The following is a 14,475-nucleotide window of genomic DNA, read 5'->3' as shown; positions in this document are numbered from 1 at the left end:
AGAAAAAGAAAGCAGAGTTGGTTGATGTGGTAAGTTTTTAAAACCAGAAAGCCAAACAAATGCATTGCAGCCACCAGTGCTCGAGAGCAGAATTTGCGATAATCTTGCGCCTTATAATGATTGCCCCTCAGGATCTCTTAACGAGCTTTATAATCATTGAAGTAGCCATTTCTATGACGGAGCAGCTGATTTGCGCACAGAAAGCTCTTGGAAACATCAAATGACCAGATCAAATGCTCTTTGGTGGGATGGCCATGGTCAGAATGCTGATCCAGGGCGCCGTTAAAGTTGTCTGCATTTCTCCCCACAATGCTGCTGGATATTGTGTCCAGCTATGTGTGCAGAATAGACCTCGAGTAGCTGTCCAGTTAAAAACCACGTTCTTTAAAGAGTGCCACACTTCCTCAGAATAGCGCTAAACTGCATCCTTAAGTTACTTGCTTGTCAGTTTTGAACACAAATCTTCGAGTGAAGAAGGTGATCGTGCCCCAACTGAGCCGAGACGCCATTTTAGCGGCATTAACCTGCTCTACGATTGAATGGCAGCGAGCCCTCCAGTCAGCGCAATCGCCTGTAATTCTCTGCATCGGTATGGCCACAACAATCGTGACACTGATCAATTTACTGCACATCCAGAGAAAATTTAGTCGGAGGCAACATTACAGAAAGCAGACACAATCAATTTGGCACTTGATTTGCAGAAAACCATCTGGCACGCGCCAAGGCGAGGGACGTTAATGCTACTTAATTAGCAGCACCAGACATCCCTCAGTGAGGTGCAACAACAGTGAGATCTTGAGTTAAACTACTTCAGACCAACCCGTCAAACGTCCAGAGGACTCGGACAGGACAGTTTACACCGAACGTAGACCTTTCCTCACTATGTTCCATCGAGTGCTCACCAGATACCTGCAGTGCAAGTTTAACAAGGAGCAAAGAAAGCGCTGGTTCAACTGTTGCATCCAGACCATCTGCAGCATGGATCAGATCTAAAGTACGCTCAGCATCGGCCTACCAAACACGTCCAGCGAGGGCTGGGTACAGAATCAAGCTCTCGCAACATCTGCATGCGACAGTCCTAACCTGAAAAACTAACCCTTTGGCTTCCAAGTGAGTTTGCCAATTGGTATAGAATTGGGACAGTCATAGAGTCACACAGCACAGAAACAGGCACTTGGACCCAACTCATCCATGTCGACCAAGAAGCCCCACCGAAACTAGCCCCATTTGCCTGCATTTGGCCCGTATCCCTCAAAACCTTTCCTATCCATGTACCTGTCCAAGTGTCTTTTAAATGCCTCAATTACCTTAATTGGCAGCTCGTTCCATATACCCACCACCCTATGTGTGGAGAAAATTGCCTCTTAGGTTTCTATTAAATACTTCCCCTATGGTTTTTTTTAATTCCACTACCCTGGAAAAAAGATTCCGGATTCACCCTATCTATACACCTTTATCAGATCACCCCTCAGCCTCCTGCTCCCCATCCAAGCCTGCCCAACCTCTCCCTAGAGCTCAGGCCCTCAAGACCCGACACCATCCTCGTAAATCTTCTCTTCGCTCATTCCAGTATATCACCGTCAACTCCGCCTTTAGGCACCAGTCCCCATTTCACACAGGAGCCTGAAAGGCAGCAATCATCCGTTGCAGTACCACTGGAGACTAAGACTCACGGTCTCACCCTATCCACCCGCGTCGCCACTTTGGGAACAGCCCTGCCCAAAGGCCGCAAGAAATTGCGTCCGACAAATCAGTCCGTGAATGCCCAGTCTAAACTAAACCATTCCAAACTGGACCAAATCGTATTTGTGTTATGTACAAATACCGGGGGGGGGGGGGGGGAATCAACCATGTGGTCTCGTTTTAGTTGATATCACAGTTGACAATCATACTCTACCTCCCAACAGACAGCAGGTTCAGAGCGATGGCCGACCCGATCACCTCCTGCATGTCCGAGCCGATGATCGCCAGTTCCACCATCAGCCATAGCGCAATCCGAGGGAACTGGAACATTTTCAAAATACAAATACCATGAAAGTAACAATAACATATTGCATCTTTACCTCAAAAGAAACATCACGGCTCGTCATTGAGGTGCAACCAAGAAAAAAATATTTGGAGCTAAAAAAAAAAATAACAGGATGGATCGATTGAAAGATGCAGTATGGAAACAAGGGGCCACAGTTTAAGAATAAGGGGTAGGCCATTTAGAACGGAGATGAGGAAAAACTCGGAGAAAACCCACGCAGGTCACGGGGAGAGCGTAGAAACTCCGTACAGTACAGCACCCGTAGTCAGGATCGAACCCGAGTCTCCGGCGCTGTATTCGCTGTAAGGCAGCAACTCTATCGCTGCGCCACTGTGCCGCCCCAATTCTTTGCCATAGACGGCTGTGGAGGCCATAGAAACATAGAAAATAGGTGCAGGAGTAGGCCATTCGGCCCTTTGAGCCTGCACCGCCATTCAATATGATCATGGTTGATCATCCAACTCAGTATCCCGTACCTGCCTTCTCTCCATACCCCCTGATCCCTTTAGCCACAAGTGCCAGTGGCTAAATATAGCCAATGAACTGGCCTCAACTACCTTCTGTAGCAGAGAATTCCACAGATATTCAATGGATGTCAAGTCAATGGATATTTTTAAGGCAGAGATGGACAGATTCTTGATTAGTACAGGTGTCAGGGGTTATGGTGAGAAGGCAGGAGAATGGGGTTAGGAGGGAGAGATAGATCAGCCATGATTGAATGGCAGAGTAGACTTGATGGGCCGAATGGCCTAATTCTGCTCCTATCAATGATGACCATGTGACTTATGAACACATACCTTTGGATACTGTCTGTGGCAGACTTCAGCAAGGTGCATGCCTGTGACCACTCCCAAACGGGCAGCTAGTCGCTGGAGCAGCAGGCCGATGATGGTGGCTGCCAGCAGGATCCATAGCAGCTGCAGAAAGAACACATCAGACCAAGGTTACAGTCTGCTAGAGTAACAACAACTTCTATAAATCCTGAAGAGAGACACAAAAATGTCCCACCATGGAGGGAATTACCGGAGTCGCAGCCAGCATCATCAGAGACCCACGCCACCCTGGCCACATTCTCATTTCACCCCTACCGTCGGGAAGAAGGTACAGGAGCCCGAAAACTGTCACGTCCAGGTTCAGGAACAGCTTCTTCCCCAGAGCCATCGGGCTGTTAAACACCACAACCTCAAATAAGCTCTGAACCGCATGGACTATTATTGTGTAAGAAAACAACTGCAGATGCTGGTGCAAATCGAAGGTATTTATTCACAAAATGCTGGAGTAACTCAGCAGGTCAGGCAGCATCTCGGGTGAGAAGGAATGGGCGACGTTTCGGGTCGTGACCCTTCTTCAGACTGAGGATGGGTCTCCACCCAAAACGTCACCCATTCCTTCTCTCCTGAGATGCTGCCTGACCTGCTGAGTTACTCCAGCATTTTGTGGACTATTATTGTTATTATTGCACTATTATTGTTTGTTTTTATGTGCATGTATGCGTGTGCGCGTGTGTGCCGTGTGCGTGTGCGCGTGTGTGCTGTGCGCGTGTGTGCTGTGTGTGCGCGGGTGTGTATACACACATTGAACTTTTTGTTCTCGTTTATTATATCGTTTACAGTGCACTATGTTTACATATTCTGTTGTGCTGCTGCAAGTAAGAATTTCATCGTTCTATCTGGGACACGTGACAATAAAACACTCTTGACTCTTGAAAAAGATGGAGTAACTCAGCCGGTCAGATGGAATCTCTAGAGAAAAGGAATAGATGACGTTTCGGGTCGAGACCCTTCTTCAGACTGTTTCTCGACCCGAAACATCACCTATTCCTTTCCGCCAGAGATGCTGTCTGACCTGCTGAGTTACTCCAGCTTTGTGTCGATCTTCAGTTTAATCCAGCATCCTCAGTTGCTTCCGACACGTTTCTACAAACCCTGCTTTGCTCCCAGACAGGTGGTGACAGGTACCTGCCAGTGCTTCCTAATACACTTCACAACACCGATCTGGCAACAGTGGCACAGCGGTAGAGTTGCCGCCTCACGGCGCCACAGTTGCCGCCTCACGGCGCCAGAGTTGCCGCCTCACGGCGCCAGAGTTGCCGCCTCACGGCGCCAGAGTTGCCGCCTCACGGCGCCAGAGTTGCCGCCTCACGGCGCCAGAGTTGCCGCCTCACGGCTCCAGAGTTGCCGCCTCACGGCGCCAGAGTTGCCGCCTCACGGCGCCAGAGTTGCCGCCTCACGGCGCCAGAGTTGCCGCTTCACGGCGCCAGAGTTGCCGCCTCACGGCGCCAGAGTTGCCGCCTCACTGCGCCAGAGTTGCTGCCTCACAGCGCCAGAGTTGCCGCTTCACAGTGCCAGAGTTGCTGCCTCACAGCGCCAGGGAGCAGGGTTCCATTCTGACTACGAGTGCTGTCTGTACAGAGTTTGTACGTTCTCCCCGCGACCTGCGTGGGTTTTCTCCCACATTCCAAAGACGCATGCGTAGGTTAATTGGCTTCAGTAAAATTATAAATTGTCCCTGGTGTAGCATAGTGCTAGCGTACAGAGATCGCTGGTCGGCACGGACTTGGTGGGCCGAAGGACCTGTTTCTGCGCGGTATCTCTAAACTAAACTAAAAAACGAAACTTGCTTGGAGAGTTGTCTAGCATCACATACAAGAAAATAATCTCAGAGTATGACACAAGATATTAATGAACAATGTACAGTACTGACTACGCAAGAACGGCAGGTCCAAAAACACAAGTCATAAAACGCTTCAAACTTCAGGGTCGAATTTTAAGATTGTTGATTTTGTTTTGGTATACACAACTGTGGATCAGTGGAAAGTATTAACACGGCTGGGAGATTTTTGTAAAGGAGTGAAGATCGTACCTTGAACCCTGCCACAGCTCCGGACTGAAGGTCAGATTCAATGTTTCCGGGGTCCAAGTAAGCGATACTCATCAGAAACCCAGGACCCGTAAAGGCCCAGAGCTTCCGAAAACTGAACCGAGTCTGCAGACATAAAGAAATAGCAGCGTTAGACACCTGAAAGCTGAACGTCAAGCGTTCTTTCTCACATCGATGAAGATGGCAGACAAGAATTTTCTTTTTTTGGCATTGAAAGACAGCATTTACAGTCCTTTTGCCAAACTTGTACATCACGATCAAGGCTAGTCCCATTAGCCGACATTTGACCTGCTACCCAGTGGAATTCACTGCCTCAGAAGGCAGTGGCCAAGTCTCTGAATGCATTCAAGAGAGAACTAGATAGAGCTCTTAAGGATAGCGGAGTCAGGGGGTATGGGGAGAAGGCAGGAACGGGGTACTGATTGAGAATGATCAGCCATGATCACATTGAATGGCGGTGCTGGCTCGAAGGGCCGAATGGCCTCCTCCTGCACCTATTGTCTATTGTAAACATGTCTTAGATAGAGCTCTAGGGGCTAGTGGAATCAAGGGATATGGGGAGCAGGCAGGTACGGGTTACTGATTATGGACGATCAGCCATGATCACAATGAATGGCGGCGCTGGCTCGAAGGGCCGAATGGCCTCCTCCTGCGCCTATTTTCTATGTTTCGATGTCTTATCCATGAAACTGTCCAAATGACTTTTAAACATTGATTTATATGGTATGCTTGCTTTCATGGGTCGAGGCATTGAATAGAATAGTCAGGAAGTCATGATACAGCTTTATAGGACATTGGTCGACTACTGTTGGAGTATTGCGTGCAGTTGTGGATGCCCTTTACAGAAAGAATTTGTGAAGGCTTTAGAAAGAGTACAGAGAAGGTTTATCTGAATGATAGACACAAAGTGCTGGAGTAACTCAGCGGGGCAGGCAGCATCTCTGGAAAACATGAATAGGTGACGTTTCACAGAGTGTTGGAGTAACTCAGCCGGTCAGGCAGCATCTGTGGAGAACATGGATAGGTGACGTTTCACAGAGTGCTGGAGTAACTCAGCGGGTCAGGCAGCATCTCTGGAGAACATGGATAGGTGACGTTTCACAGAGTGCTGGAGTAACTCAGCGGGTCAGGCAGCATCTGTGGAGAACATGGATAGGTCCCACTGTAAATATCTCCTTGCAGTAAGCCCATCGTGAATAGGTTTGGGTCGGGAGCCTTCTTCAGACTGAAAGTAGAGGACAGGGAACTGGAGGTAGGACAAGGCCAGAACAAATCGGGGCCAGCAACAGATAACCAAGGAAGGAGAGAGCCCACAATGGCCCATTGTTGGCTGTGGAAGAGGAGATAACAAAGGGATGCAAGGATGTGAACAGTGGAACTGGCAGGATGACTAGGGTGGGGGAGGGGGAAAAGAGAGGGAATGCAGGGGTTACTTGAAATTGGAGAAGTCCATGTTCGTACCGCTGGGGTGTGAGCTGCCCAAGCAAAATAGGAGGTGCTGTTCCTCCAATTTGCCTCACTCTGACAGTGGAGGAGGCCCACGACAGAAAGGTCAGTGTGGGAATGGGAGGGGGGGGGTTAAAATGTTTGGCAACCGGGAGATGGCATAGGCCGAGCTAGACCAAGCCGATGCGTTCAGCAAAATGATCGCCCAGTCTGCGCTTGGTCTCACCGATGTATGGAAGTCCACACCAAGAACAACGGATACAGTAGATCCGAATGATGCCTGGATTAGGGGTTATTGGCTACAGCGAGCAGTTGGACAGACCTGGATTATTTTCACTGGAAGGGAGCTGTAGGGAACTATATCAAATTATGAGAGGCATAGATAGAGGAGACTAGGGCGGCACGGTAGCGCAGCGGTAGAGTTGCTGCTTTACAGCGAATGCAGCGCCGGAGACTCAGGTTCGATCCTGACTACGGGTGCTGCACTGTAAGGAGTTTGTACGTTCTCCCCGTGACCTGCGTGGGTTTACTCCGAGATCTTCGGTTTCCTCCCACACTCCAAAGACGTACAGGTATGTAGGTTAATTGGCTGGGTAAATGTAAAAATTGTCCCTAGTGGGTGTAGGATAATGTTAATGTACGGGGATCACTGGGCGGGATCACTGGGCGGCACGGACTTGGAGGGCCGAAAAGGCCTGTTTCCGGCTGTATGTATATGATATGATATGATATGATATGAGACAGAGAGAACCTTGCACCCAGGATGGTGAAAACCTTTCAACCCTTCAAGATTCAAGATATCTTTATTTGTCATCCTTTTGGACGAAATTTAGTCACCCACAGTCCAATAATAAAAGCAATAAAACAAACAAATTACACAACCCCACCCAACGCACAAAAAAAGAAACATCCATCACAGCGAGTCTCCTCCAGTCCCCTCCTCACTGTGATGGAAGGCCAGAATGTCTTTTCCCTTCCCCTGCCGTCTTCTCCCGCGGTCAAGCTGGTGTCGTTGCCACGTTCCAGGCCGCGCCCCCTGGTGGAATGTCCGCAGCGGGCCGACCCAAGCCCCGCGATCCGGGGCGGGCGAACACGCTGCCGCTGCCGGAGCTCCCGATGTCGGCATCCACACGGCCCGAGCCTAAGGCGAGTCGCAGCCGCTCCTGCAGCCTCCGCTGATGGTGAGTCCGGTCCGCGAGCTCTGCGAACCGGAGCCCTGGAGGCCGCCAGCTCCAGGAGGTGGGCCGATGGTAGGCCGCAGCAGGAATGGAGACCCGACCCAGAAAATAAAGGTCAGGTCTCCGTTCGGAAGGGACACATATTACAATTTTACAATTCCCCCCCTCCCCCCCACATACACACATAGTACACAAACACAAAAACACGACATCACAACTACAATTTAGACACAAAAAAAGGACTGTCATATGTTGAAAGACTGGAGCGACTAGGCTTGTATACGCTGGAATTTAGAAGGATGAGAGGGGATCTTATCGAAACATACACGATCATTAAGGGATTGGACACGCTAGAGGCAGGAAACATGTTCCCAATGTTGGGGGAAGTCCAGAACCAGGGGCCACAGTTTAAGAATAAGGTGTAGGCCATTTAGAACGGAGATGAGGAAAAACTTTTTCAGTCAGAGTTGTGAATCTGTGGAATTCTCTGCCGCAGAAGGCAGTGGAGGCCAATTCTCTGAATGCATTCAAGAGAGAGCAAGATAGAGCTCTTAAGGATAGCGGAGTCAGGGGGTATGGGGAGAAGGCAGGAACGGGGTACTGATTGAGAATGATCAGCCATTACCACATTGAATGGCGGTGGTGGCTCGAAGGGCTGAATGGCCTCCTCCTGCACCTATTGTCTATTACTAGATGGCATAGCTTCAGAATATGAAGAAGGGTCCCGACCCGAAACATCGTCCATCCTTTTTCTCCAGAGATGCAGTCTGACCCATTGAGTTACTCCAGCACTTTGTGTCCATCTTCATTAAGGTGACACGGGAACACAGGGAAGGACTGGACTGGAAGGTGGGAGTAATTCTTGATTAGTTCGGGTGACAGGGGTTATGTGGACAAAACAGGAGAATGGGGTTGGGAGGGAGAGATAGATCAGCCATGATTGAATGGCGGAGTAGACTCGATGGGCCGAATGGCCTAATTCTGCTCCCATCACTCATGACCCAATAAATAGTCCCAGGAATCAAGAAGATGCTCACCGAACTATCATCTGGAATTGGGATCCTTTCATCAAAGTAGTTCTGTGAACTCCCGTCCAATAGATCAGGGGATGCTGGAGGAGTGATGGCACTGTACCGTATGTGAGCGCTATTCTCACCGTTGGGTTCTAGCTGTGTTTCTGGAAAAGAAAAAGAAGGCAAGGGACCTCAGGTATTAGTCCAGCATCACGCGTTATTGAGCTTTCAGTCCCGACGATTGGCAGTGCAGTACAATAGTTATGGCACTTCCAAATGGCTCCAGTGCACTAGTCAATGCTCTTTTAGTTTAGTTTAGTTTAGAGATACAGCGCGGAAACAGGCCCTTTCGGCCCACCGGGACCGCACCGACTAGCGATCCCCGCACACTAACACTATCCTACACCCACTAGGGACAATTTTTACATTTACCGAGCCAATTAACCTACAAATCTGCACGCCTTTGGAGTGTGGGAGGAAACCGAAGATCTCGGAGAAAACCCACGCAGGTCACGGGGAGAGCGTACAAACTTCGTACAGACAGCGCCCGTAGTCGGGATCGAACCCGGGTCTCCTGCGCTGCATTCGCTGTAGGGCAGCAACTCTACCGCTGCGCCACCGTGCAGCCCCTTTCTCCCTTTGTACCAGATCCCAAGTGATATCCAGTGAGATGGTTGAATGAATACATTCCATTGTCAATGAGAGCAAGTGCAAAAACTAAGATGTCAAGTACAAAGGGGCATTCCAAACATCTGCAGCAGGGCGGCACGGTGGCACAGCGGTAGAGTTGCTGCCTCACAGTGCCGGAGACCCGGGTTCAATCCTGATTACGAGTGCTTGCCTGTACGTTCTCCCCGTGACCGAGTGGGTTCTTCCCTGGGAGCTCCGGTTTCCTCCCACACTCCAAAGACGTACGAGGTTTGTCGGATAATTGGCTTCGGTAAAAATTGTAAATTGTCCCCAGTGTGTGTAGGATAGCATTAGTGCGCGGGGATCGCTGGTCGGCGCGGACACGGTGGGCCGAAGGGCCTGTTCTCTAAACTCAACTAAACACAAGTGCTATCTATCGGAATATTCCTAATTTCCTGCCTCCAATACCACAAACATCTATTTTTGCACCATTCCATTTACTCCGTGCTGGCATGCAGTAAGATTTAATAAACAGTCAGGCATAGGCTGAAAAATGGCAAGGAAGAGTCATAGCACAGTGGTGCCAAGTAATGACCACCTCCAAGTAGACAGTCTAACCACATCCCTTAGATATTCACCAGCATCATTACTACAGATTCCTTCATCACTGATACCCTCTGCTATGCCTGGGAGGTGGGGCAGGGGGAAAGATGAGGGGGAAAAAAAACAGGATCATTGTTCAGAAAATGAACCCGCCACATAAATACCAAAGATAATAGGTTTGTATACACTGGAATTTAGAAGGATGAGAGGGGATCTTATCGAAACATATAAGATTATTAAGGGGTTGGATGCGTTAGAGGCAGGACACATGTACCCAATGTTGGGGGAGTCCAGAACAAGGGGCCACAGTTTAAGAATAAGGGGTAGGCCATTTAGAACTGAGATGAGGATTAACCTTTTCAGTCAGAGCGTTGTGAATCTGTGGAATTCTCTGCCTCAGAAGGCAGTGGAGGCCAATTCTCTGAATGCATTCAAGAGAGAGCTAGATAGAGCTCTTAAGGATAGCGGAGTCAGGGGGTATGGGGAGAAGGCAGGAACGGGGTACTGATTGAGAATGATCAGCCATGATCACATTGAATGGTGGTGCTGGCTCGAAGGGCCGAATGGCCTCCTCCTGCACCTATTGTCTATTATAGAGCAGAGCAAGATAGATCACTCGACCCTAACAACCGTAGTAGGTCACGGCGGCCATTTTAGTAGGCAGAAACTTGCAGAAACATTTTAAAAGAAAAATAACAAAAATCTGTGAGTTGATAGACGAGATATATTCTGCATTTTAATGGTATCATCACACATACTGTTCCCCCACAACACTGATTACACTGCGAGAGGCAGAGTGAACGGCGGGTTTTGCCTACTAAAATGGCGGACGTTACGCTCCTTTGCGTACTACACTTCAGTATAGGCGATTTCGACGGAGTGGTCCATCTTGCTCCTCTACTATCTTTGATAAATACTAGGGTTTCTAGAGTCAGAACGGAGTATCTTGACACCCCACAGCCTTTCCACCATCTGCAGGGAACAAGTCAGGAGTGTGATGGAACACCCTTCACTTGCTCGGATAAATGCTAGCAGTGGAGATATCAGGGAAAGGGATGGGATTTGAGGATCATGGGAGAGAGCTCCAACCGCAGGGCCTGTGGACTTTAACACCGTGAAGCCTGCCGTCTCTGGTGAGAAGAGGCCTACTCGGGAGCTCGGCCGCGGAGAGAGTTTCAACCTGTCCCGACGCGAGGAGTTTCGATCACCCTGACCCGAGGGCTTCGGACAGTCGGCAGCGGAGACTGCAGATGGTTCAACAGCCCCGACCGCAGGTGAACAAAGAGGAAGTTGCTCGAACTTTATTACCTTCCATCACAGTGAGGAATGTGGAATCCGCTGTGGTGGATGTCTATGTTAAATTTTACTTTATGTGGCTGTGTGTCGTCTTGGGGGGAGGGGGGAGAGGAGTGAAAGGGAGGGAAGAGAGGGGTGAAGGGGAGGGGGGGAGAGGGGTGAAGGGGAGGGGGAGAGGGTGAAGGGGAGGGGGCAGAGGGGTGAAGGGGAGGGGGGAGAGAGGTGAGAGGGGAGGGGTGAAGGGGAGGGGGGAGAGGGGTGAAGGGGAGGGGGAGAGGGGTGAAGGGGAGGGGGGAGAGGGGTAAAGGGGAGGGGGAGAGGGGTGAAGGGGAGGGGGAGAGGGGTGAAGGGGAGAGGGTGAAGGGGAGGGGGAGAGGGTGAAGGGAGGGGGGAGAGGGGGAGAGGGGTGAAGGGGAGGGGGGAGAGGAGTGAAGGGGAGGGGGGGGAGAGGGGTTAAGGGGAGGGGTGAAGGGGAGGGGGGAGAGGGGTGAAGGGGAGGGGGAGAGGGGTGAAGGGGTGAAGGGGAGGGGTGAAGGGGAGGGGGGAGAGGGGTGAAGGGGAGGGGGAGAGGGGTGAAGGGGAGGGGTGAAGGGGAGGGGAGAGGGTGAAGGGGAGGGGGGGAGGGGGAGAGGGGTGAAGGGGAGGGGTGAAGGGGAGGGGAGAGGGGTGAAGGGGAGGGGTGAAGGGAGGGGGAGAGGGGTGAAGGGGAGGGGGCGAGGGGGAGAGGGGTGAAGGGGAGGGGTGAAGGGGAGGGGAAGAGGGGGAGAGGGGTGAAGGGGGAGGGGTGAAGGGGAGGGGGAGAGGGGTGAAGGGGAGGGGGGAGGAGTGAAGGGAGGGGTGAAGGGGAGGGGAAGAGGGGGAGACGGTGAAGGGGAGGGGGAGAGGGTGAGGTGAGGGGGGAAGGGGTGGAGGGGTGAGGGGGGGGGAGGGGGTGAAGGGGAGGGGGAGGAGGGGTGAAGGGGAGGGGTGAAGGGGGGGGAGAGGGGTAAAGGGGAGGGGGAGAGGGGTGATGGGGAGGGGGGGGAGGGTGTGAAGGGGAGGGGGAAGGGGTGAAGGGGAGGGGGGGTGAGGGTGAGGGGGAGGGGGTGAAGGGGAGGTGGTGCTGCACCAATGCAGGAGAGGTTTGGACCCAATGGGTGCACTTGGTCTAGTTTTATATAGAAGCCAGTGGTTCCTTGTGGTTGAAAGGCCAAAACAAAGTAATAGTTTGTGCCCTATATTTAGGAGTCATACATTTATTTATGGTGCATCTTGTATATATTTAGGCAGGAAAAGAAAGAAAATTGAATAAAAATAACACGAGCAAACCATGGCATTAGCTTCAAATGCCCAGAGGCAAAAGGTTGGTTTTGAATACGCTCATTCTTAAAAAGCAGCGAATTGCAAAAGATTAGCCACTGAAGTAACAATAGCCCAGAAGCAGAACGAGATACAATGGTCAGATTCAGATGGGTGCGGGGAGGGTTACATAGCTGAAAAGTAAATTAAAGATTGAGGCTTTGTAGGAATGCGAGGAATGGGATTTTAAAGCTCTGGTGTTTATAGAAAAAGCGAATTGCAACTTCATGGAGGACTGCAAACAGCGCACTGAAGAGACAGGAGTATAAAAGAGCATTTAGCAGTGCTTGGGTTATGACTGAATCACAGGCATGTGCAAACTATGTGGGTGAAGTGGTCTTGGTTACGTAAAGGTTTTAAGTCGTCTGGCTCAGCCCATTTGTAGAGTCAGAGTCACACGCAGAGTGCAGTTTCAGTATGCAGCACTGAAGCAGACCCTTGGGCCTAATCCGTCCATGCTGACTCAGTTGCCCATCTATGCTAACCCCACTTGCCTACATTTGGCCCATATCCCCCCCAAACCTTTCTTATCCACGTACCTGTCCAAACATCTGAACTGCTGTTATGGTCCCTGCCTCAACTGTCTCCCCTGGCAGCACATTCCTTATGCCCATTGCCCTCAGGCCATCAGCTTCCCTTTACATCTTTCCCTTCCAACCTGTGGCTGCGGCCAATGCCCGGCGGGGGCTTCAATGTCGGGAGCCCCGACCGCCCCGACGTGGCAAGTTCAACAGCCTGACCGCGGGAGAAGACGGCAGGGGAAGAGAAAAGACATTCTGGCCTTCCATCACAGTGAGGAGGTGACTGGAGGAGACTCACTGTGATGGATGTTTCTTTTTGTTTGGTGTTGGTTTATGATTGTGTGTGAAATTGCTTATTTTTATTGCTCTTATTGTTGGACTGTGGGTAATCTTTCATTTCACTGCACATTTATGTGTATGTGACAGATAAATTGACTATTATCTATGCCCCTCATGCTTTTAGAAATGGCAAGGCGGCATAGTGGTAGAGCTGTTGCACTTGCAGCGACCCGGGTTCCATCCTGACTACGGGTGCTGTCTGTACAGAGTTTGTACGTTCTCCCTGTGACCGTGTGGGTTTTCTCTCGAAAAACGTACAGGTTTGTAGGTTAAATGGTTTTGGTGAAAAAAATTGTTAAAAATCGTCCCTGGTGGAGATGATAGTGCTAGTGGACAGCGTGATCACTGGTCGGCGCAAACTCGGTGGGCCGAAGGGCCCGCTTCCGAGCTGTATCTCTTATATCCAAACGTGTACAATGGTCGTTCAATCAGCCTCCTTCCTCTCTCAGGGAAAACAATCCCAGGCGATGCAGTCTCTCCTGATATCTTTACAGAAACCAATTAACTCGCTTTTCAATTCCGTGTCTTTGGCACCTGCTGCTATACATTAATGACTTGGATGAAGGGATTAAAAGTACCATTAGCAAATTTGCAGATGATTCAAAGCTGGGTGGTAGTGCGAAACTGTGAGGAAGATGCTATGAGGATGCGGGGTTACTTGGACAGGTTGTGTGAGTGGGCGGATGCATGGCAGATGCATTTTAAGGTGGATAAGTGTGAGGTTATCCACTTTGGTGGAAAGAATAGGAAGGCAGAGTATTATCTGAATGGTGTCAAGTTAGGAAAAGGGGACGTACAACGAGATCTGGGTGTCCTAGTGCATCAGTCACTGAAAGGAAGCATGCAGGTACAGCAGGCAGTGAAGAAAGCCAATGGGATGTTGGCCTTCATAACAAGAGGAGTTGAGTATAGGAGCAAAGAGGTCCTTCTGCAGTTGTACAGGGCCCTAGTGAGACCGCACCTGGAGTACTGTGTGCAGTTTTGGTATCCAAATTTGAGGAAGGATATTCTTGCTATTGAGGACGTGCAGCGTAGGTAATTCCTGGAATGGCGGGACTCTCATATGTTGAAAGATTGGAGCGACTAGGCTTGTATAGACTGGAATTTAGAAGGATGAGAGGGGATCTTATCGAAACGTATAAGATTATTAAGGGGTTGGACACGTTAGAGGCAGGAAACATGTTCCCAATGTTGGGGGAGTC

The 14,475-nt window shown here is 50.3% G+C and overlaps 1 protein-coding gene across 4 annotated transcripts in view; it reads right to left on the bottom strand.

The window, feature by feature from the left end:
- Nucleotides 1–14,475, bottom strand: part of LOC144612007 (natural resistance-associated macrophage protein 2-like) — an 89,389-nt gene that overhangs the window by 44,081 nt on the left and 30,833 nt on the right. For all 4 annotated transcript variants that reach the window (XR_013549604.1, XM_078431433.1, XM_078431432.1 and 1 more), the window contains exons 3-6: nt 8,571–8,710; nt 4,892–5,014; nt 2,827–2,946; nt 1,898–2,004 (exon numbers count right to left, since the gene is read on the bottom strand). Coding sequence is in view for 3 of the 4 variants with exons in the window: in XM_078431433.1 (XP_078287559.1) it covers nt 1,898–2,004; nt 2,827–2,946; nt 4,892–5,014; nt 8,571–8,710 (490 nt within the window). In the remaining variant the exon portion in view is untranslated. The remainder of the gene's footprint in view (nt 1–1,897; nt 2,005–2,826; nt 2,947–4,891; nt 5,015–8,570; nt 8,711–14,475) is intronic.

This window comes from Rhinoraja longicauda, chromosome 42 (assembly GCF_053455715.1).
Source record: "Rhinoraja longicauda isolate Sanriku21f chromosome 42, sRhiLon1.1, whole genome shotgun sequence".
NCBI classification, from domain to species: Eukaryota; Metazoa; Chordata; class Chondrichthyes; order Rajiformes; family Arhynchobatidae; genus Rhinoraja; species Rhinoraja longicauda.
Note: the sequence above shows the minus strand (reverse complement) of the source record. Positions and strands in the feature narration are given on the sequence as shown.